The sequence below is a fragment of the Plasmodium yoelii genome (assembly GCF_900002385.2).
Source record: "Plasmodium yoelii strain 17X genome assembly, chromosome: 14".
NCBI lineage: Eukaryota > Apicomplexa > Aconoidasida > Haemosporida > Plasmodiidae > Plasmodium > Plasmodium yoelii.
This window is the reverse complement of record NC_036186.2, coordinates 2782882-2808520: the sequence shown is the minus strand read 5'-3', so window position 1 is coordinate 2808520 and position 25639 is coordinate 2782882. Positions and strand designations below refer to the sequence as shown.

The 25639-nt window shown below is 20.4% G+C and overlaps 8 protein-coding genes across 8 annotated transcripts; all 8 read right to left on the bottom strand.

Annotated features, from left to right (window-relative positions):
• Positions 1-210: 210 nt before the first annotated feature.
• PY17X_1472601 (PIR protein) lies at positions 211-1288 on the bottom strand (the record flags this gene model as incomplete). Its single annotated transcript, XM_022957534.1, has 3 exons — positions 211-276; positions 365-1138; positions 1274-1288. 3 exons carry the CDS (start codon positions 1286-1288, stop codon positions 211-213), a joined length of 855 nt encoding a protein of 284 aa, XP_022811116.1.
• Positions 1289-3514: 2226 nt separating this feature from the next.
• PY17X_1472501 (uncharacterized protein) lies at positions 3515-4556 on the bottom strand (the record flags this gene model as incomplete). The annotated part of the gene is made up of 3 exons (XM_725915.1): positions 3515-3577; positions 3665-4423; positions 4542-4556. 3 exons carry the CDS (start codon positions 4554-4556, stop codon positions 3515-3517), a joined length of 837 nt encoding a protein of 278 aa, XP_731008.1.
• A 2430-nt stretch (positions 4557-6986) lies between these two features.
• On the bottom strand, positions 6987-8005 carry PY17X_1472401 (PIR protein; the record flags this gene model as incomplete). Its single annotated transcript, XM_022957548.1, has 3 exons — positions 6987-7052; positions 7139-7870; positions 7991-8005. The coding sequence occupies 3 exons, from the start codon at positions 8003-8005 to the stop codon at positions 6987-6989; spliced, it is 813 nt and encodes a 270-aa protein (XP_022811117.1).
• A 2410-nt stretch (positions 8006-10415) lies between these two features.
• On the bottom strand, positions 10416-11450 carry PY17X_1472301 (PIR protein; the record flags this gene model as incomplete). Its single annotated transcript, XM_022955134.1, has 3 exons — positions 10416-10502; positions 10588-11307; positions 11433-11450. 3 exons carry the CDS (start codon positions 11448-11450, stop codon positions 10416-10418), a joined length of 825 nt encoding a protein of 274 aa, XP_022810725.1.
• Positions 11451-13786: 2336 nt separating this feature from the next.
• Positions 13787-14918, bottom strand: PY17X_1472201 (uncharacterized protein; the record flags this gene model as incomplete). Its single annotated transcript, XM_719440.1, has 3 exons — positions 13787-13873; positions 13963-14766; positions 14904-14918. The coding sequence occupies 3 exons, from the start codon at positions 14916-14918 to the stop codon at positions 13787-13789; spliced, it is 906 nt and encodes a 301-aa protein (XP_724533.1).
• Positions 14919-17297: 2379 nt separating this feature from the next.
• On the bottom strand, positions 17298-18368 carry PY17X_1472101 (uncharacterized protein; the record flags this gene model as incomplete). Its single annotated transcript, XM_719439.2, has 3 exons — positions 17298-17384; positions 17469-18245; positions 18354-18368. 3 exons carry the CDS (start codon positions 18366-18368, stop codon positions 17298-17300), a joined length of 879 nt encoding a protein of 292 aa, XP_724532.2.
• Positions 18369-20990: 2622 nt separating this feature from the next.
• Positions 20991-22056, bottom strand: PY17X_1472001 (PIR protein; the record flags this gene model as incomplete). Its single annotated transcript, XM_022957567.1, has 3 exons — positions 20991-21056; positions 21141-21908; positions 22042-22056. The coding sequence occupies 3 exons, from the start codon at positions 22054-22056 to the stop codon at positions 20991-20993; spliced, it is 849 nt and encodes a 282-aa protein (XP_022811119.1).
• A 2243-nt stretch (positions 22057-24299) lies between these two features.
• Positions 24300-25321, bottom strand: PY17X_1471901 (PIR protein; the record flags this gene model as incomplete). The annotated part of the gene is made up of 3 exons (XM_022957571.1): positions 24300-24365; positions 24450-25187; positions 25307-25321. 3 exons carry the CDS (start codon positions 25319-25321, stop codon positions 24300-24302), a joined length of 819 nt encoding a protein of 272 aa, XP_022811120.1.
• Positions 25322-25639: the final 318 nt, after the last annotated feature.

Here is a 25639-nt window from a genome sequence, read left to right as displayed (position 1 = left end):
GTCATATATTTAATTAGTGTTCAAATTATAAAAAATTAAATATATAATACTTAGCCCTAACCCCAATATGGGTTCCATAAACATAACCCTGATCCTATAACTTAAAAACAATATAAAAACTATGATCAAAAATTACTCCCCAATAGACAGTTTCTTAAAGTACATCAATCTTCATACTCGGAATAATTTATTAATAATCCATTTTCTTCTTTATTTTTTTAGCTTTTCTCTTAAATGTTGTTTTTGAAATCGTTTCCGAAATCCAAATAACGAATACTAATATAAAATGAAGAAATATATGATTTTGTTTGTCATTGTTTGCATATATATAATGAAAATAATTTTTTAATTCCTTATTATTTACCTTATAACCAATTCCCAAGAAAATTGGTATTGCAACTAATATCGACAAAATTGGAATTAATTTGCTTGTTATCGAACTTGATGTAGCTTCAGAAACATGTTCAGAAATTATTTTTTTTATATCTGGAGTGGATGGGAATTTTTCACATTTTTTTTTTAAATTGTCATAATCAGTTAATAAATTAATCAATACATAAAAATAGTGGATATTTTCACCAATGTTATGATCTATGATAATTTTTTTATATGTTTCAACAAATTGATTAGCTTTTTCAGAAGATTTCTCGCAATTTGAGTTGCTTCCATCAACCTCAATATATATGTTACATAATGTACTAAATGCATCATATAATTTAGATATAATGCTCTTATCCATACTTAAAATATATTTATTTTTATCTATAAGATCCTTATAATTTTTATTAGTAACCTCGTTTATTTCCTTTTTATAGCTATCGCCAGTTTCTATATATTTATTATAAAATTCATTTAGACTGCCTTTTTCTTCACTTTTGATCAGGCTGAACACATAACTTAACCATATCAAAATGTATTGAACAATATAGATGTTTCCTTTTGCATCTGTTTCAAACTCAGACTTATCCTTAAATAATGCATCAAAAATATGTAAACATCTAGCATTCATTTTATCGGTATCATTATTACAATTTCCACCAGTACAGTAACCATTGTAATCTTCATCAGTTGTAAATTGATAGCTTACAACATTGTCCAAATAGGAAATTGAGTTCGTTAAAGGAGTGAACGTTTTACACTAAGAAATCAGTTAAAAACAATTAATAAAACGCGAATTATTAAAAGTTTTATTAAAATAAAGTTTAATGATATTTATATATGGTCAATATCAAAAAATGTAAAGGAAATTAATATTATTAAAAAATGCATATACTATATCGGCATCCATTATAATGGGATTTTATTTTTGATTTGTAAATTGAGTAGAATCATGCTATTTTATATACGATGTCCCCAATATGTGACGCAAATACTTTAACACTATACATAACTGTCTGTAGTTAAATATACTATAAGCTTTTCAATAATTAAATTAATATAGAATAATAAAATAGTAGTATTACTAAAATCATATTATACTTATTTTATGATAATTACCTTAAATAGAGGGTTGTTTAATACACTTTTGATTAAATATATATATGATGCATTTTATACAAGAAATGTATTCTTACTAACATTTTGCATAACTATATTATAAAAATGAATATACATTTATAATGAATTTAAAGTATGTTTGAACATAGAAAATAAATATATTTATATCTTATGTTTTAATGGTTTCAATTCTAAAACTTAAGTACTGTATAAATCTAAAAAATAATATTATTACTATAATCCTTAAAATATATTAAACTTTTATATATTTGCTTCTAATACTATATACAAGGCTTTATTAAAATTAAATTATTTTCGAATTAAGTTACATGCTACATTTTCTATGAAAATTAAATAAATTTATATTGTTTTTAATGAATGTAGATAAATTCAAAATTCATTTTAATGTGCTCAATAACTTTATTTTTATTCCAATATACCTTATTGGATAATTTTATAATATATTTGCCATCTTTTCCATTCTTTAAAACAATTTGCACTGGATCCGTATTTATAAGCTTAAATAAGTTTTTATATGTAAATTGTTTTTAAATAATACTTAGCACATATTAACATATAAATATATATTAATAATATTTTAAAGTATAATAGAAAACTATGTTTAATTAGGTTGTTATATTGCCTTTAAGAGAAGAGAGATAAGATATATTGCTATTCTAATCTATAAATTTAAATAAATGTTTGCTAAATGTTCTACATAATTCATTTTATTTTATACATTTTATTGTTATAGTTATCAATGTATATACATTCTAATAATTTACTAAAAATTCTATATTTTATTAATTCTACAAAAAACAATAATAATATAATACGCGTTAATATTGAATAATAAAATGATATTTAATATTAATTAAGTATTTAACCCTTTCTCCATTAATCCATATTTTTAGAATATAAAACTACAAATTCCAAATTGAATAATTAACAAATATATAATGTATTATTATGTCTTTTCAATAAAATTAATATTTAATTATATGAAGGTTTCACAATAAAATAATATTTTAATATTAACTATTGGTAATTTCTAGATTATATGTATAGGCATATAATAATAACGCATTATATCTATAATATTAAACTTTAATAATATATTTATATTTTATTTTTTAACTATATTAAAATATAATATATTTATACCTCAAATTTTAAAAATTAATAGTAATTAATATAATGTTCTACCTTTATGATAAGTTAAATATGGAGCAACTTCTATTAATACAAGAAGATAATAGTAACTATAATTAAAACTTCAAAAAATGTTAGAAGCATAACAATAATTTATAGATTATGTTATATTGTCGATTCTCGATCGATATTCATGAATCTATATTTTATGATTATCTATTATACATTAGTAGTGTGCTTAATTAACATTAAAAATATAATCATTAATATGAATCGAATTATAATTATACTCTGATATATAAAATTATTATATTGTTCGGTTATAAAAATACGATTTAAATTAAAATAAATGTCACAAATAATAAGTTTTACTAAATAAAATATTTCACCAAATAAAGAAACATATTATGATATGCATAATTCAATATAACCACTTATTAACTTTTATATAGGCAATTATGATATAGCATAATATGAATTAATATATGTAATATAGTTATTTTACTTTAATCATATTAAATATATATTAACACTCAATTATATATATTATAACTTATAAATATGTTATGTAACCCCTTTCATATTAATGGAAGTACCCATTTGGGGGGTACATATTTTGAATATCACCCCATGATTAAACATACGGGATGATAAATATATTAAATTAGTGTTTAAGTTATAAAAAATTAAATGCAATATAATACTTAACCCTAACCCCAATATGGGTTCCACAACATAAAAACTATATAAAAATTATGCAAAAATTACTTCGAAATAGACAATTTCTTAAAATATATCAACCATTATTACTATTCCTGAGATAATCATTACTCTTCGAATAATATATTAATGATCAGTTTCTTTTTTATTTTTTTAGCTTTTCTCTTAAATGTTTTTGAGATCGTTTCCGAAATCCAAATAACGAATACTAATATAAAACGTTAAGAATTGTACGATTTATTTGTTAAAATTTGCATATATAATCAAAATAATTTTTAATTTCCTTATTATTTACCTTATAAGAAACTCCCAATAAAATCGATGCTGCAACAAATATAACTGAAATTGTAATTAGTGTATTTTTTATTACTGAACTTCGTGGATAAGCTACAAGTGGTGAGATACGACTACATTCATGGCTATTATATTTATTTTCAAAATTTTTATAATCATTTGATAAACTAGACAATAGTTTATAATAAGAACTTCCTTTATTAATATCTAAAGCATTTTTAAGTTTTTCATATTTTTCAAACAATTCTCCAGCATTTTCTAGACATTTATTGCATTGGTAGTTTTCTGCACCAATTTCAATATACATGTTACATAATGATTTAAATGCATCATAAAAATTAGATATATCTTTAATATCAATATCCATCGATCCTATTTTTTTTTCTATATCATCCTTATTAATCTTATTATCACTATCACTATCACTATCAGCATTTATTTTCTGATAATAACAACTATTTACTACATTATTATTATAAAAATCGTTTAATATGGTCGTTCCATTTTCTTTTTTTTTATTTAGTTTATAACTTAACCATAAAATAGCATATTCCACAAGTTTATCACCCTCTAAATTTTCATTATTATTAATACTATTAAGTAAAGTTAGCAATGCTATAAAACCAGAGCTAAGTTTTTGGTCATCACTATTACATTCATTACCAGAGAAAATCATACCTAAAAAACGCATAGAATTATATTCTCCGGGGTTGCTCGGATCATCAACAACATAATTATCAGCCAAATTAATTAGTTCACACTACGAATATATTTTACGAATTAAACAAAAAATGTATTAATATAAATGTTACTAAAATGAAATTTAATATAATTTATAGGAATGCAACATACGAATAATATAAGAACATGATATATACCAATTCCTTAGACATTATAATGAGATTCTATTATAATTTGGAGATTATGCGGGGTGATGTTATTTATATATATTGTGTAAAATATATGTTGTATTTACTTAAGCTTTTTACATAACAATTATCTTTTGTTAGACATATTATTCTTAATTTTAACTTCATATAAAATAATAATACATTAGTATTACTAAAATCATATTATACTTATTTTATAATATTTAGCTAAATTATCTTAAATATAGGGTTACTTACACACTTTGCCATATGTATATATGATGCATTTTATACAAAAAATATTATTCTTACTAAAATTTGATATAACTTTATTATAAAAATTAATATATTTTTATAATGAATTTAAAAAATATATATTTACACATATGCTTTAATATAGAACACAAACAACGTCATAAAACTTAAATAATGCATAAATATATAAATTTAAGAAAGTTATTATTATTACAATCCTTAAAGTATATAAATAATTATTTAATAAGATAGACTAAATACTTATATACTGCTTTCTTATAATATATAATACAGTCTTTTCCAAAGTAACACTTACAAAATAAATTGAATTGTTCCATTTTCTATGCAAAATACATAAATTTATATTGTTTTTAATGAATATAGATAAATTAAAAAATAATTTTAATGCGTTAAATAACTTTAGTTTTATTCCTATATAATTAAATTAGAAATATACCTTATTGGATAATTTTATAGTATATTTTACGCATAATTTCCACGGTTCAAAACGGCAATTAGCACTGAACCCGTATTTATAACCTTAAATAAGCATTTGAATGTAGATCGTTTTTAAAAGAATACTTAGTAGATATTAAATATTAACACATAAATAACTATTATGCAAATTTTAAAGTATAATAGAAAACTATGTTTGATTATGTCATTATTTTACCCTTTAATAGGAGAGAGATAAGATATATTAGCTCTTTAATATATATATTTATATAAATATTCGATAAATATTATACATAAATTTATCTTATATATTCTAATTTTATAGTTAATGTATATCATTCAAATAATTTATTAAAAATTCTATATTTTATTAATTCTATGATATAGTAATGTTGTTTTGAATTATAAAATGATTATTCACTAAACACTAATGTGAATAATAAAATATCATTTAACATGAATTGAGCCTTTAACCATTTCACCATTGATTCATATTTTTAGAATATTAAACCACATATCCAAAATTGAATCTTTAACATATATATAGCAGTGATACCTTTATAATGTATTGTTATGTGTCTTTTCGATAAAATTAATATTTAATTATATGAAGGTTTCACAAAAAAACAATATCTCAATATTAATTATTGGTATTATATTATATATATAGGCATATAATAATAACGCTATTCTATCTTTCATATTATTTATAATTATCAGAAAAAACTATAACATTAAATTTTATTAATATACTTATATTTTGTCTTTTAACTATTTTAAATATATATTTCCAATTTGTATATACTTCAAAATATAAAATTTAAAAATTAATAGTGATTAATCAAATATTATACCTTTAAAGTAAATAAATTAATGTATATAGAACTATTTCTATCAACATTAATTAAAACTTTAACATAAAATGATACTATATATAATCGAAAGTTAAAAGGGTAGTATGCCTATATCTATAATGTAATTTTTTATTAATATGTATATTTTTATGTATTACTAAAAGTGTTAGATGCATAAAATATATTTTATAGATATTGTTGTGTTGCCGATTCTCGATCGATATTCATGAATCTATATTTTATGATTATCTATTATACACTAGTAGTGTGCTTAATTAACATTAAAAATATAATCATTAATATGAATCGAGTTATAATTATACTCTGATAATAAAATTATTATACTGTTCAGTTGGATAACATGATTTAAATTAAAATAAATATGATACAAATAATACATTTTACTAAATAAAATTTTCATTAAATAAAGAAACATATTATGTTATACATAATTCAATATAATCACAGATTAACATGTTTTATATAATTGACAATTATGATATATCAAATATCTATATTAATATATGCAATATAGATATTTTATTTTAATCATATTAAATCGGCATGAACACTCAATTGTATGTATTATACTTTATGGAAAATATGCTACATGACCCCTTTTTGATTGCATATTTGAGATTTGAACTTCATCTTGTGATTAAACATACGGTATGGTACATATATTTAATTAGTGTTCGAATTATAAAAAATTAAATAAAGATATGATACTTAACCCTAACCCGAATATGGGTTCCATAACATAAAAACAATATAAAAGTTATGCAAAAATTACTTCGAAATAGACAGTTTCTTAACATATATCAACCATTATTACTATTCATGGATTAATCACTACTCTTCGAATAATATATTAATGATCAGTTTCTTCTTATTTTTTTAGCATTTCTCTTAAATGTTGTTTTTGAGATCGTTTTCGAAATCCAAATAACGAATACTAATATAAAATGTTAAGAAGCGTATGGTTGTTTGTTAATGTTTGCATATATAATGAAAATAATTTTAAATTTCCTTATTATTTACCTTATAAGAAACTCCCAATAAAATTGATGCTGCAACAAATATAATTGCAATTGTAATTATTATATTTTTTGTTACTGAACTTCGTGGACAAGCTACAAGTGATGCAGCATTATCACACCAAATAATAATATATGTTTGTTCAAAATTTTTATAATCACTTGATAAACTTGACAATAGCTCATAATAAGAACTTCCTTTATTAATATCTAAAGCATTTTTAAGTTTTTCATATTTTTCAAACAATTCTCCAGCATTTTCTAAACATTTTTTGCATTGGTTGTTTGGATCAAGTTCACTATACATGTTACATATTGATTTAAATGCATCATAAAAATTAGATATATCTTTAATATCCATATTCATCGATTTTATTTTTTTTTCTATAACACCCTTATTAATATCATCATCACTATCACTATCATTATCTATATGCTTAATATAACAACTGTTTGTTATTATATTTTCAGTATAAAAATCGTGTAATTTGGTGGTTCCATTTTGTGTTTTTTGATTTAGTTTATGACTCAACCATAAACTAGCGTATTGAACAATTTTATCACTTTCTAAATTTCCAAGCGTATGTATTAACATTATAAAACCAGAGATAATCTTTTCTTCATCACTACTACAGTTATTATTAGGGCAATACATATTCAATGTATTCCTAGAACTATATTCTTCCGAGTTCGGATCATCATCAAAATATTTATCAATCTCACTAATTATATCACACTACGAATATATTTTACGAATTAAACAAAAAAATGTATTAACATAAATGGTACTATAATTAAAATTAATATAATTTATAGTAATACAACATACGAATAATATAAGGAAAAGGATATATACCACATTAGAATCCATTATAATGAAATTCTGTTATAATTTGGAGATTATGCGGGGTGATGTTATTTATATATATTGTATAAAATATATGGTATATTTACTCAAGATCTTTACATAGCAGTTATCTTTCGTTAGACATATTATTCTTAATTTTAACTTCATATAAAATAATAATACATTAGTATTACTAAAATATTATACTTATTTTATGACATTTAGCTAAACTATCTTAAATAGAGGCTTGCTTACACACTTTGCCATATGTATATATGATGCATTTTATACAAAAAATATTATTATTAATAAAATATAGTATAACTTTATTATAAAAATGGATGTACTTTTATAATGAATTTAAAAAATATATACATATGCTTTAATATCGAAGATAAATGACGTCATAAAACTTAAATAATGCACAAATATATATATTTAAGAAAGTTATTATTATTACAATCCTTAAAGTATATAAATAATTATTTAATAAGATAGACTAAATATTTATATACTTGTTTCTTATAATATATAATACAGTCTTTTCTAAAATAAAACTTACAAAATAAGTTGAATTGTTCCATTTCTATGCAAAATACATAAATTTATATTGTTTTTAATGAATGTAGATAAATTTATAATACATTTTAATGTTTCCAATAATTTCATTTTTATTCATATATACTTCAATTTGTAAGTATGCCTTATTAGATAATTTATAATATATTTTACGCATAATTTCCTCGGTTTAAAACGACAACTAACACTGAACCCGTATTTATAAGCTTAAATAAGTCTTTAAGTTCATATTGTTTTTAAAATCATACTTAGTAGAAATTAAATATTAACATATAAATAACTATTATGTAAATTTTAAAGTATAATAGAAAACTATGTTTGATTATGTCATTATTTTACCCTTTAATAGGAGAGAGATAAGATATATTAGCCTTTAATATATATATTTATATAAATATTTGCTAAATATTATACATAATTTTATCTTATATATTCTACTGTTATAGTTAATGTATATCATTCAAATAATTTATTAAAAATTCTATATTTTATTAATTCTATGATACAGTAATGTTGTTTTAGATTATAAAATGATTATTCACTAAACACTAATGTGAATAATAAAATACAATTTAACATGAATTGAGTCTTTAAACCTTTCACCATTGATTCATATTCTTAGAATATTAAACCACATATCCCAAATTGAATCTTTAACATATATATATAGCATTGATACCTTTATAATGTATTGTTATGTGTCTTTTCGATAAAATAATATTTAATTATATGAATTTTCCACAATAAAATAATATTTAATATAAGTTATTCGTAGAGTATTTTGTTAGATTATATATATAGACGTATAATAATAACGCTATTCTATCTTTCATATTATTTATAATTATTATAACAAACTATAACATTATATTTTATTAATATACTTATATTTTGTCTTTTAACTACTTTAAATATATATTTCCAATTTGTATATACTTCAAAATATAAAATTTAAAAATTAATAGTGATTAATCAAATATTATACCTTTAAAGTAAATAAATTAATGTATATAGAACGATTTCTATCAATATTAATTAAAACTTTAACATAAAATGATACTATATATAATCGAAAGTTAAAAGGATAGTATACATATATCTATAATGTAATTTTTATGTATTATTAAAAATGGTAGATGCATAAAATATATTTTATAGATATTGTTGTGTTGTTGAACCTCGATCGATATTTTATGATTATCTATTGTATATTGATGATATGTTTAATTAATGTTAAAAACACACATATTAATATGAAGATATATTATAATGTAGATGATTGTTCCAAATGAATCATCTTATAATAATACCCAACCGCATATATAATGCTATTATTACATTTCAATTGGCATAGTATAATTTAAATTAATTGTAGCACAAATTATAAGTTTCACTAAATAAAATTTTAATCAAATGAAGAAAAAAATTATGTTATACATAATTCAATATAACTACATATTAACAAGTTTTATATAATAAATAATTATTATATAGAATAATATGAATTGATATATGCAACATCGACATTTTTTTTAATCATTTAAAATCGATATGAACACTCAATTATATTTATTATAACTTATGAAAAAATGAGATGTGGCCTTTTTCATATTAATGTCAATACCCCTTTTTTGGTTGCATATTTAGGCTTCAGCTCGATGTTAAAAATGCAGGATGGTACATATATTTAATTAATGTTCAAATCATAAAAAATTAAATGCAATATAACACTTAGCCCTAACCCGAATATGGGTTCCACAACATAAAACTATATAAAAATTATGCAAAAATTATTTATTTCCCAATAGACAGCTTCTTAACATATATTAATCATTATTAATCTTCGAATTATATATTAATGAATCATTTTCTTCATTATATTTTTTATTTTTTCTCTTAATTTTTGTTTTTGAAATCGTTTCCGAAATCCAAATAATGAATACTAATATAAAATGTTAAGAAACGTAGATTTTTTTTTAATGTTTGCATATATATAATAATTTTTTTTTTAATTCCTTATTATTTACCTTATAAGAAATTCCAAAAAAAATTGGTATTGCAACAAATATAAGTGCAATTGAAATTAGTGAATAAGTTATAAGAGGTGGAAAATAACTACATTTATTTTTTAAATTATCATAATCCTTTGATAATATAGAAAATAGTTGACTATATGGATAGTTTTTAGTAATATCCAAATCTTTAAGTTGTTCATATTTTTTAACAAATTCTTGAGTCTTTTCTAAATATTTATTGTAATCTGATTCGCTGTCATCACATTCAGTATACAATTTACATAATGATTTAAATGCATCATAAAATTTAGACATATCTTCATTAGGAATATTAAATACATAATTATATTTATTTATAAGATCTTTATAAGTACTATAACCATCAACATAATCTATATTCTTTTTATACCCATGGTAAGTTTTCATATTTTTTTCGTAAAATTCATTTATATTGGGAAATTCAGTTTTTAACTTTTGATTTAATTTATAGCCTAACCACATTATAATGTATACAACAATATCAATCTTGCCATCTGCATAATGGGAAAAAACTGATCTACCACCATAAAATCTATCTAATAACCATAAGCACCCACCGCTAATTTGATTGCTATCATTAGCACATTTTTGATCAGGGCAGTAACTCGTGAGCATTCCACTTGTAGAAAAATAATTTCCAGGACCATCCGATTCATCGGACAAATTCTCCCTCAAAGTATCAAACTGTTCGCACTAAGAAACAATTTTAAAAAATCAAATAAAAATGTCTATTAAAATGAACGTATTATTAATTTATAGATAATACAATATCAAAAATGTGTAATAACAAATATTTTTATTCAAGAAATTGTATGTACCACTCTACTAGTTAACATATTGGAGATTTATTTTTAAACTATAAATTAAGTATATCATATTAATTTCATATATTGCATCAGAATAGAGGACATAAAATTGGATTCTCTATATAACAATTATCTGTAGTTAACCATATTTTATTTTTAGTATTAATTTAAAATTAATGTAAAGTAATAATACAATAGTAATACTATAGTAAGTTTATATATATATATTATTGAAATTATCTAAATTGCCTTAAATTGGAGATATTTGTTTTGGTCATATGTATAACATAAATTATGCTTAAATTTATGATTATTAATAATATTCATTCTAATTTTATTATAAAAATTTAAGGAATTTTATAATGGTTAAAAATGGATCTCCTTATAGTATGTCTCAATATAGAAAAATACAAATTTGTTTCTCATGTTTTAATAAATAGATTTATACTCATGAACCTGTAAATATCTAAAAATTAATAAATCTATTATTAGTATATTTTTTAAAAGTATATAAATAAATATTTTCTAATATATTTTAAATATTTAATACTTGTTTCGAATGCTACATACCACTGTTTTATTAAAATTATAGTATTTTCAAATTAAGTTACATGCTACATTTTCTATGCAAATTAAATAAATTTATATTGTTTTTAATGAATGTAGATAAATTCAAAATTAATTTTAATGTGCTCAATAACTTTATTATTATTCCAATATACCTTATTGGATAATTTTATAATATATTTTCCCATCTTTTCCATTCTTTAAAACAACAATTAGCACTGAACCCGTATTTATAAGCTTAAATAAGTCTTTGAATGTATATTGTTTTTAAAATAATGCTTATTAAATATTAACAAATAAATAAATATTGATGCAAATTTTAAAATATAATAGAAAACAATATGTATTAGGTTGTTATATTGCACTTTAAGAGGAGAGAGATAAGATATATTGCTATTTTAATATATAAATTTAAATAAATATTTGCTAAACATTCTACATAGTTCATTTTTATCTTATATATTTTATTGTTATATTTATCAATGTATATACAATTAAATAATTTATTAAAAATTCTATATTTTATTAATTCTATGGTAAAATCGTGATAATATAATACGCGTTAATATGGAATAATGAAAAGAAATTTAACGTTGATTGATTCTTTATCATTTTCTTTATTTATTCAGTTTTTTAAAATATAATACTACAAATCCCAAATTGAATTTTTAACAAATATATAACATTGATACCTTTATAATATATTATTATGTGTCTTTTCGATAATATTAATATTTAATTATATGAAGTTTCCACAATAAAACAATATTTCAATATTAGTTACTAGTAGAGTAATTTATTATATTATATTTATAGGGGTATAATAATAATGTTATTCTATATATCATATTATTTATAATTATTAGAACAAAATATGATATGAAAATTTATTAATATACTTATATTCTATTTTTTAAATCTTTTAAAATATTATTTATTTATACCTCAAAATATAAAATTTAAAAATTAATAGTGATTAATCTATTATTATACCTTATGATAATTAAATTAATATATATATATAACTATTCCTACCAATATAAATTAGAACATTAGCATAAATTAAAATTATTGAAATGAAAAAAATGAGTATTATATATATTTATAATTTATAAATTTATTATAATATATTTATAGTACATTTTTTATGTATTACTAAAAATGTTAGATGCATAAAATGCCTTTTATAGATAACGCTGTATTTTCGATTCTCGATCGATCTTTTATAAATATCTATTATTACAGTTCAGTTGGATAACATGATTTAAATCAAAATAAATATGATACATGTTATAAGTTTTACTAAATAAAATTTTCATAAAATAAAGAAACTTTGTTATATGGATAATTCAATATAGTCTCTGATAAAAAGATTTATATAATATGAATTCATATATAGCAGATATCTATATTAATATATGCAATATAGACATTTTATTTTAATCATATTAAATCGGCATGAACACTCAATTATATATATTATAAATTATGAAAAAATGTGATGCGACCCATTTCATATTATATGCCCCTTTTTTGCTGAATATTTGTACTTTTTTTTTCATCTTGTGATTAAACATACGGGTATAGTACATATATTAAATTAGTGTTTAATTATAAAAATTAAATAAAGATATAATACTTAGCCCTAACCCGAGTATGGGAACCACAACTTTAACCCTGACCCACAACATAAAACTATATAAAAATTATGCAAAAATTACTTCTAAATAGACAGTTTCTTAAAATATATTAACCATTATTACTATTTCTGAAATAGTCATTACTCTTCGAATCATATATTAATGAGCCATTTTCTTCTTTATATTTTTTATTTTTTCTCTTAAATATTGTTTTTGAGCTCGTTTCCGAAATCCAAATAACGAATACTAATATAAAATGTTAAGAAGCGTATTACTTTTTTGTTAACGTTTACATATGTATAATGAAAATATTTTTTCAATTCCTTATTATTTACCTTATAAGAAATTCCTAAAAAAAATGCTATTACACCAAATATGGATAAAACTATAAATAATTTGTTTGTTATCGACGAACTTGATGATGCAACTTCAGAAATTTGTTCAGAACATTGTACATTAATTTTTGTTTTATCTATCGTTGGAAGGGATGAAGTACCGTTACATTTATTTTTAAAATTATAATAATCAGCTAATAAAGTACACAATACTTTACTGTATGAACTATTTATATTAATATTGGGATCTTTGATAAGTTCTTCATAATTTTTAACAAATTGATTAGCTTTTTCCGAACAGTTTGTGCAATTTGACGTGTTTTCATTAAATGCAGTATACATTTCACATAATAATTTAAATGAATTATATAATTTAGATGCAATATTATTATCCATTTTCAAATAATATTCTTTTCTATCAATAAGATCTTTATAATTTCTATACTTCTTAACATTAGTTATAGACTTTTTATACTTATCACTACCATCTATATATGTTTTATAAAAATGTTCTAGATTGGTGAAGCTTGGCTCATTATCCTTTAGGTTTAACATATAACTTAACCATATCATAATGTATTCAACAATATTGATGTTACTATTTGCAACAGATTGAAATAACTCAGAACTCCCAAAAAAGGCATTAAAAAAATATAAACATCCAGCATTAATTTTATCGAGATCACCATCACAACTATCATCAGTACAATACTCTTTGAAATTAGCAGCATCTTTAAAATAATACTTTCCGGTATTGTCCAATTGATCGGGAAAATTCGTCGTTACTAAAAGGAAGTTACTACACTAAATCAACATTTAAAAATAATTATTATAAATATCCATTATTGAAAATTTTATTAAAATAAAGTTTAATGATATTTATATATAATTCAATATCAAAAAATGTAAAGGAAATTATTAGTATTAAAAAATGTATATACCAAATTTTTATCCATTGTGATGAAATTTCATTTTAGATTTGTAAATTGAGTAAAATCATGCTGTTATATATACGTTGCCCCCAATATCTGACGCGAATACGTTAACCCTATAAATAACAACTGTTTGTAGTTAAATATATAAGTTTTTTAATAATTAAATTATTATACATAATAAAATAATATTATTAGTAAAGAAACGTTATATTCCTGTTAATCATAATTAGCTAAATTACCTTAAATAGAGGGTTTCTTAATACATTTTTGATTAAATATAGATAGATGCATTTTATACAATAAATGCTATTCTTACTAACATTTGGAATAACTTTATTATAAAAATGAATATACTTTTATAATGAATTTAAAGTATGTTTGAACATAGAAAAGGAATATATTTATATCCTATTTTCTAATGATTACCCTTCTAAAACTTAAATACTGTATACATTTAAAAAATTAAAATTATATTATTACTATAATCCTTAAAAGTATATAAAAAGTAGTTTTTTAAAATATATTAAATTTTTATATACTTGTTCCTTATAATATATAATATAGTTTTTTCTAAAATTATAGTATTTTCAAATTAAGTTACATTCTCCACTTTCTATGCAAATTACATAATTTATATTGTTTTTAATGAATATAGATAAATTTAAAAAGAAATTTAGTGCGTTAAATAACTTGATTTTTATTTATATATACTTCAATTTATAAATATTCCGTATTAGATAATTATAGAATATGTTTCGCGTATCATCTCCATAGTTTAAAACACTAATTAGTACTGAATCCGTACTTATGCTATTTATAAGCTTAAATAAGTCTTTGAATGTAAATTGTTTTAAAAATAATACTTAGTAAATATTAAATATTAGCATATAAATAAGTATTGATGCAAATTTTAAAGTATAATATAAAACTATATGTATTAGGTTGGTATATTGCACTTTGAGAGGAGAGAGATAAGATATATTTTCTCTTTTAATATATAAATTTAGATAGACATTCGCTAATTGTTCTGTATAGTTAATTTTATCTTATATGTTTTATTGTTATAGTTATCAATGTATATACATTCAAATAGTTTATTAAAATATCTATATTATATTAATTTTATGATAAAACAATGCTATTTGTAATTAAAGATTATTCATTAAACAGTGATAATATAATATGAATTAACATGTAATAATAAAATTGAATTTAGCATAAATTGAGTCTTTAACACCTCCATTAATCCATATTTTAGAATATAAAATTATAAATTCCAAATTGGATCTTTAACAAATATATAAAAATTATGCCTTTATAATGCATCATTATGTGTCTTTTCAATAATATTAATATTTAATTATATTAGGTTTCACAATAAAATAATATTTCAATATTAGTTATTAGCATAATGTTTTACCAGTTTATATATATAGGTATATAATAATAACGATATTATATCTATCAAATTATTTATAATTATTATATCAAACTATAACATTAACATTATATTTTATTAATATACTTATATTTTTTTTTTAACAATTTTTAATGTAATATATTTATACCTCAAAACTATAAAGCTTAAAAATTAATAGTGATTAATATAATATTATACCAATATGGAAAATAAATTAAAATATATGAACTATTTCTATAATTTGAATTTAAAACTTTAGCATAAAATGATACTATATATAATCAAAAATTAAAAGGATAGTATACATATATCTATAATTTAATTTTTTATAAATATGCATATTTTTATTGATTATTAAAAATGTTAGATGCATAAATGCCTTTTATAGATAACGTTGTGTTATCGATACTCGATCGATATTTTATGAATATCTATTATTACAGTTTGGTTGTTAAAATACAATTTAAATAAAAATAATAATGACACAAATAATAAGTTTTACTAAATAAATGTGTTCACCAAACAAAGAAATGCATTGTATATTATGATGTGGATAATTCAATATAGCCCCTGATTAACAAGTTTTATATAATAGGCAATTATGATATAGCATAATATGAATTCATATATAATCAATATCTATATTAATATATACAATATAGACATTTTATTTTAATCATATTAAATTGACATGAACACTCAATTTAATATATTATAACATATGAAAAAATATTATGCGACACATTTCATATTAATGGCAATGCTCCTTTGGCAGTACATATTTTTAACTTCATCGCGAAATTAAACATACGAAATTATACATATATTAAATTAGTGTTCAAATTATAAAAAATTAAATAAAGGTATAATACTTAGCCCTAACCCAAAACATAAAAACTATATAAAAATTATGCAAAAATTATTTCCCAATAGACAGCTTCTTAACATGTATTAATCATTATTAATCTTCGAATAATATATTAATGATTCATTCTCTTCTTTACATTTTTTAGTTTTTCTCTTAATTTTTGTTTTTGAAATCGTTTCCGAAATCCAAATAATGAATACTAATAAAATTTTAAAAAACGTATAATTTTGTTAATGCTTGCATATATTTAATGAAAATAATTTTTTAATTCCTTATTATTTACCTTATAAGATATTCCTAAAAAAAATGCTATTGCACCAAATATCGATAAAACTGTAAATAATCTGTTTCCTATCGACGAACTTGATGTATCTCCATATTTTAGTGCAGAAATGTTTGCTGTTATCTCTGGAAGGAATTGACGATTTTTACATTTATTTTTTATATTATCATAATCAGTTGATAAAGCAGACAATATTTGACTATATGGAGTTCCTTTATTATTATAGCCATCTTTGAGGTCTGTATATTTTTGAACAAAACTATTAGCATCATTTGACAGTGTTTCGCCTGTTTGATTCTTTGAAGCATTACCATACATATTACATATTAATTTGGATGCATCATAAAATTTAGACAGATCTTTAATATCAATATTCAACAAATCTTTTTCTTTATTTATGAATTCCTCAAGAATTGTAAATTTACTGGAATCACTATTAAAATTACTATATTCACCACCATTTTTTACATGCTTATTATAAAATTCATTTATTTGGGCAGTTTTGTGCTCTTTGTTTTTATTTAATTTGTAACTTAACCATAAAATAATATATAGAAAAAATGGTTTAGTATCTTTTATAATATTACCTTTAGGTGGGTATTCAGTAAAATATTGTTCAAGTAACCATAAAAATCCAATCGTAATTTTTTCGAGATCATTATGGCAGTTATTACTAGGACAGTATTTTTGGAAACTCGGGTATCCATAAAAATCAAGTGGTTTAGTTTTTTCCAAGTCATCAGGCAAATACTCCCTCAAAAAGCCAATTTTTCCACACTACAAAACCATATAAAAAAAATTGGTAAAAATATGTATTAAGAAAATGTTATTAAAATAAAACTTAATGAATTTTATAGGAAATATATTATAAAAAAGTGCACATACTAAACTATCATCCATTATGATGAAATATAATTTATAATCCTAGGTTAAGGGGATATCATATTATTTTTATATATATATACTAAAATAGGTAATACAATTATTTAATCCTATATACAGGAATTATTTGTAGATAAAAATATTTTTATTATTATTAATTTCAATTTAAAATTAATGTGAAATAATAATATTATTACTAAAAGAATACTATATTTTTGTTTATTGGTAGTTAGATAAATTGCCTTATTTGGGATGTTGTTTAATACATGTTTTATCATATGTATATATAATACAATTCTGGATAAATTGTTATCCTTAATAACATTCATGTGAGAATTACTATAAAAATTAAAGTAACATTGTAATGAATTTATAATATATATTCTTATACATATGCTTTAATATAGGAAATAAACGTCATTTCTTTTGTTTTAATGATTGCCCTTCTAAAAATTAAATACTGTACAAATCTAAAAATTATAAATTATATTATTACTATAATCCTTAAAAGTATATAAATAGTAATTTTTTTAAATATATTAAATATTTATATACTTGTTTCTTATAATATATAATATAGTTTTTTCTAAAATTATAGTATTTTCAAATTAAGTTATATGCTCTACTTTTTATGCAAATTATATAATTTTAATATAATTTTTATTTAATATATATCCATTCCAATTATATTTAACATTTTCAATAACTTTATTTTTATTTCTACATATTCTAATTTATAAGTATTCCTTATTGGGTAATTTTATAATATATTTTGCACATCTTTTCCACGGTTTAAAACGAGAATTAGCATTGGACCCGTATTTATAAGCTTAAATAAGTCTTTAAATGTATATTTTTTTTAAAATAATACTTAGTAAATATTAAATATATAACACATAAATAAGTATTGATACAAATTTTAAAGTATAATATAAAACTATATGTATTAGATTGATATATTGCACTTTGAGAGGAGAGATAAGGGAAGTATGATTTTTTAAGACAATGATGTAGCCATATAATATTTACCTATTCTATATACCTAATTATGTCTTGTATTCCTTTAACATTAAAGCTTTAAGTTATGTATATATATTAAAATTGTTCATTAGAAATAACTTATAATTATTACTTTTCTAAATATATAGTTTGCTTTTATATTTTAATAAATAATATTTTACTGCATGTTTTATAATAAACTATATTTAGTTCTATGATGAAAAACTATAGAATTATTAATATTATTTTGCTTGGTATTGTTAAATCTAATATTATCGCATTAACCATACTTAAATAAATGTTATAATATTTCATTTTATTTTGTATGCATACAATTTTAATTTTATCGCTCGTTTAATGATATATATAATGAATTTATATCCATGTATTTTATTAAATAAACATATTTGTTCGTATTTAATACTTTATCTATTTTTATTACTATTATTATGTTTACTATTATATCACTGTATAGTACAATAATATAATTAATTCACTCAGGAGGAATACTTTAATCCAATTAGTATTTTTCCTTGTTTCATTGTTTTAAAGTATAGTATTTATAACATATTATTTAGCAATAACAATATATTTGTGAATTTTATGTAATAACCTAATAAAAATATTATTAATTCAAATTAAATTAATTATTACATACCATTATACTTTGCATTAATATGTAATTGTATATGTTTCACAAATTTAACATATTTCAGTTTTAGTCATTTATACAATATTATATATATTATAACAATAACGTTAATTTTATATATCAGGTTGTTTATAAGTATTATGGCAAACTATAACGTTAAATTTTATTATATACTTATATTTTATTTTTTAACTATTTTAAAATATAATTATTTATACCTAAAAACTATAAAGTTTACAAATTAATAGTGATTAATATAATGTTATACCTTTATGATAAATTAAAGCGTATAAATAAACTTCTATTAATACAAATGTAAAATACAAGATAATAGTAACTACAATTAAAACTTAAAAAATGTTAGAAGCTTAATAATATTTTATAGACAATGTTATATTGTCGATTCTCGGTCGATATTCCATGCATCTATATTTTATGAATATATATTATATTACAGTTATGTTGGCGTAATATAATTTAAACTAAAATAAATATGATACAAATAATAAGTTTTACTAAATAAAATTTTCATCAAATAAAGAAACATTGCGTTATAAATTATTCGATATAGTAATTATTAACAAATTTTATATATAGACAATTATGATGTTGAATAATACGAATTAATATATGCAATATAAACATTTTTTTTTAATAATATTAAATCGGCATGAACACTCAATTATATATATTATAACTTATAAAATATGTTATGTAACCCCTTCCACATTAATGGTTATATCCACTTTTTGGTTGCATATTTGGACTTTATATGTGATTAAACATACGGAATGATACGTATATTTAATTAGTGTTCGAATTATAAAAAATTAAATAAAGATATGATACTTACCCCTAACCCGAATATGGGTTCCACAACTTAAAAACAATATAAAAACTATGATCAAAAATTACTCCCCAATAGACAGTTTCTTAAAATACATCAATCTGCATACTCGGAATAATTTATTAATGATCCATTTTCTTCTTTATTTTTTTAGCTTTTCTCTTAATTTTTGTTTTTGAAATCGTTTCCGAAATCCAAATAACGAATACTAATATAAAATGTTAAGAAGCATACGTTTTCTTTGTTAATGTTTGCATATATATAATATTTTTTTTTAATTCCTTATTATTACCTTATAAGCAATTCCCAAGAAAATTGGTATTGCAACTAATATCGATAAAATTGGAATTAATTTGCTTGCTATCGAACTTGATGTAGCTTCAGAAATTATTTTTTTTATATCTGGAGTGGATGGAAATTTTTTACATTTTGTTTTTAAATTGTCATAATCAGTTAATAAATTAATCAATACATAAAAATAGCGGATATTTTCACCAATGTTATGATCTATGATAATTTTTTTATATTTTTCAACAAATTGATGAGCTTTTTCGGAATCTTGCATGCAATCTGAGTTGTTTGTACCAAGCTCAATATATGTGTCACATAATGTATTAAATGCATCATATAATTTAGATATAATGTTCATATCCATACTTAAAATATATTTATTTCTATCTATAAGATCCTTATAACATTTATAACCAACAATATAATCTATATTATTAGTAGTATACTTACCATCTTTCTCTATATATTTTTTATAAAAAGAATCTATACTGTCGTTTTCTTCACTTTTGATCAGGCTTAACACATAACTTAACCATATCATAATGTATTCAACAATATTGATGTTTCCTTTTGCATCCTTTTCAAACACAACCTTATCCTTAAAGAATGTATCAAAAATATATAAACATCTAGCATTAATTTTATCGGTATCATCAACACAATTTTCATTAGTACAGTACTTTTTGAAATCTTCAACAGTTGTAAATTGATAGCTTTCATTTTCCTCCACATAGGTAAACGCGTTCCTTAAAGGAATTAACGTTTCACACTAAGAAAGAAGTTAAAAACAATTAATAAAAACGCGAATTATTAAAAGTTTTATTAAAATAAAGTTTAATGATATTTATATATGGTCAATATCAAAAAATGTAAAGAAAATTATTATTAAAAAGTGCATATACCACGTCCTTATCCATAGTGATGGGATTTTATTTTTGATTTGTAAATTGAGTATGATCATTCTATTTTATATACACTGCATCAAATATGAGACGCAAATACTTTAACCCTATATATAACTGTCTGTAGTTAAATATACTATAAGTTTTTCAATAATAAAATAGTAGTATTACTAAAATCATATTATACTTATTTTATGATAATTAGCTAAATTACCTTAAATAGAGGGTTATTTAATACACTTTTGATTAAATATATATATGATGCATTTTATACAAGAAATGCATTCTTATTAACATTTTGTATAACTATATTATAAAAATTAATATACATTTATAATGAATTTAAAGTATGTTTGAACATAGAAAAGAAATATATTTATATCTTATGTTTTAATGAATGTCCTTCAAAAATTTAAATACTGTATAAATCTAAAAAATAAAAATTATATTATTACTATAATCCTTAAAATATATTAAACTTTTATATATTTGCTTCTAATACTATATACCATGTTTTATTAAAATTATAGTATTTTCAAATTAAGTTGCATTGTTTCCTTTCTATGCAATTATATAAATTTATATTGTTTTTAATGAATGTAGATAAATTCAAAATTCATTTTAATGTGCTCAATAACTTTATTTTTATTCCAATATAACTTATTGGATAATTTTATAATATATTTTCCCATCTTTTCCATTCTTTAAAACAACAATTAGCACTGAATCCGCATTTATAAGCTTAAATAAGTCTTTGTATGCATATTATTTTAAAAATAATGCTTATTAAATATTAACAAATAAATAAGTATTAGTGCAAATTTTAAAGTATAATAGAAAACTATGTTTAATTAGGTTATTATATTTCACTTTAAGAGGAGAGAGATAAGATATATTGCTATTTTAATATATAAATTTAAATAAATATTTGCTAAATGTTTTACATAATTCATTTTATCTTATATATTCTATTTTTATAGTTATCAATGTATATACAATCAAATAATTTATTAAAAATACTATATTTTATTAATTCTACAAAAAACTATGATAATATAATATAGATTAATAAAATGATATTTAATATTAAGTATTTAACCCTTTCTCCATTAACCCATATTTTTAGAATATAAAACTACAAATTCCAAATTGAATAATTAACAAATATATAATGTATTATTATATCTTTTCGATAAAATTAATATTTAATTATATGAAGGCTTCACAATAAAAAAATATTTTAATATTAACTATTGGTAATTTCTAGATTATATGTATAGGCATATAATAATGCATCATATCTATAATATTAAACTTTATTAATATACTTATATTTTATTTTTTAACGATTTTAAATGTAATATATTTATACCTCAAAATTTAAAAATTAATAGTGATTAATCTATTATTATACCTTATGATAAATAAATTAAATAGTATGAAGCAACTTCTATTAATACAAGAAGATAATAGTAACTACAATTACAACTTCAAAAAATGTTAGAAGCATAACAATAATTTATAGATTATGTTATATTGTCGATTCTCGATCGATATTGCATGTATCTATATTTAATGAATATCTATTATACATTAGTAGTGTGCTTAATTAACATTAAAAATATAATCATTAATATGAAGGTATATTATAATGTAGGTAATTGTTCCAAATGAATCGAATTATAATTTATACTATGATATATAATATTATTATACTGTTCGGTTATAAAAATACGATTTGAATCAAAATAAATATGATACAAATCATAAGTTTTACTAAATAAAATTTTCATCAAATAAAGAAACATTATGATATGCATAATTCAATATAGTTTATGAATAACAATTATTATATAGTCAATATCTATATTAATATATACAATATAGAAATTTTACTTTAACCATATAAAATCGATATGAACACTTATTATATATATTATAATTTATGAAAAAATGTTATGTGACCCATTTCATATTAATGGTAGTACCCATTTGGGGGGGTACATATTTTGAACATCATCTTGTGATTAAATATACGGATATAGTATATATATTTAATTAGTGTTCGAATTATAAAAAATTAAATAAAGATATAATACTTATCCCTAACCCAATATGGGTTCCACATATAAAAACTATATAAAAATTATGCAAAAATTACTTCGAAATAGACAATTTCTTAAAATATATCAACCATTATTACTATTCCTGGAATAATCAGTACTATTCGAATAATATATTAATGATCAGTTTCTTCTTTATTTTTTTAGCATTTCTTTTAAATGGTGTTTTTGAGATCTTTTCCGAAATCCAAATAACGAATACTAATATAAAATGTTAAGTATACGATTTATTTGTTAAAATTTGCATATTTAATGAAAATAATTTTTAATTTCCTTATTATTTACCTTATAAGAAACTCCCAATAAAATTGATGCTGCAACAAATATAATTGCAATTGAAATTAGTGTATTTTTTGTTACTGAACTTCGTGGACAAGCTACAAGTGGTGGGCCTTTACTACACCAAAGAGTATTATAACTATTTTCAAAATTTTTATAATCAATTGATAAACTAGACAATAGTTCATAATAAGAACTTCCTTTATTAATATCTAAAGCATTTTTAAGTTTTTCATATTTTTCAAACAATTCTCCAGCATTTTCTAAACATTTATTGCATTGGTAGTTATATAATTCAATTTCACTATACATGTTACATAATGATTTAAATGCATCATAAAAATTGGATATATCTTTAATATCCATATTCATCGATTTTATTTTATTTTCTATAACACTCTTATTAATATTATCATCACTATTATCATCTATATTATTAATATAACAACTATTTGTTATTATATTTTCAGTATAAAAATTGTATAATTTGGTGGTTCCATTTTGTGTTTTTTGATTTAGTTTATGACTTAACCATAAACTAGCGTATTGAACAATTTTATCACTTTCGAAACTTTCATCATCAAGATTTTTTAGTAAAATTATAAAACAAGGGATAATCTTTTCTTCATCAATACTGCAGTTCCCATCAGGGCAATACGCACTTAAATAACTCTCATAAGCACCTTTTCCCGTGTTGTTCGGATCATCATCAAAAAATTTATCGATCGTATTAATTGCATCACACTACGAATATATTTTGCAAATTAAACAAAAAATGTATTAATTTATATGTAACTAAAATTAAAATTAATATAATTTATAGTAATACAACATACGAATAATATAAGAAAAAGGATATATACCACTTTAGAAGCCATTATAATGAAATTCTGTTATAATTTGGAGATTATGCGGGGTGATGTTATTTATATATGTTGCATTTACTTAAGCTCTTTGCATAGCAATTATCTTTCGTTAGACATATTATTCTTAATTTTAACTTCATATAAAATAATAATATATTAGTATTACTAAAATCATATTATACTTATTTTATGATATTTAGCTAAATTATCTTAAATAGAGGGTTGCTTACACACTTTGTCATATGTATATATGATGAATTTTATACAAAAAATACTATTCTTACTAACATTTGGTATAACTTTATTATAAAAATTAATATACTTTTATAA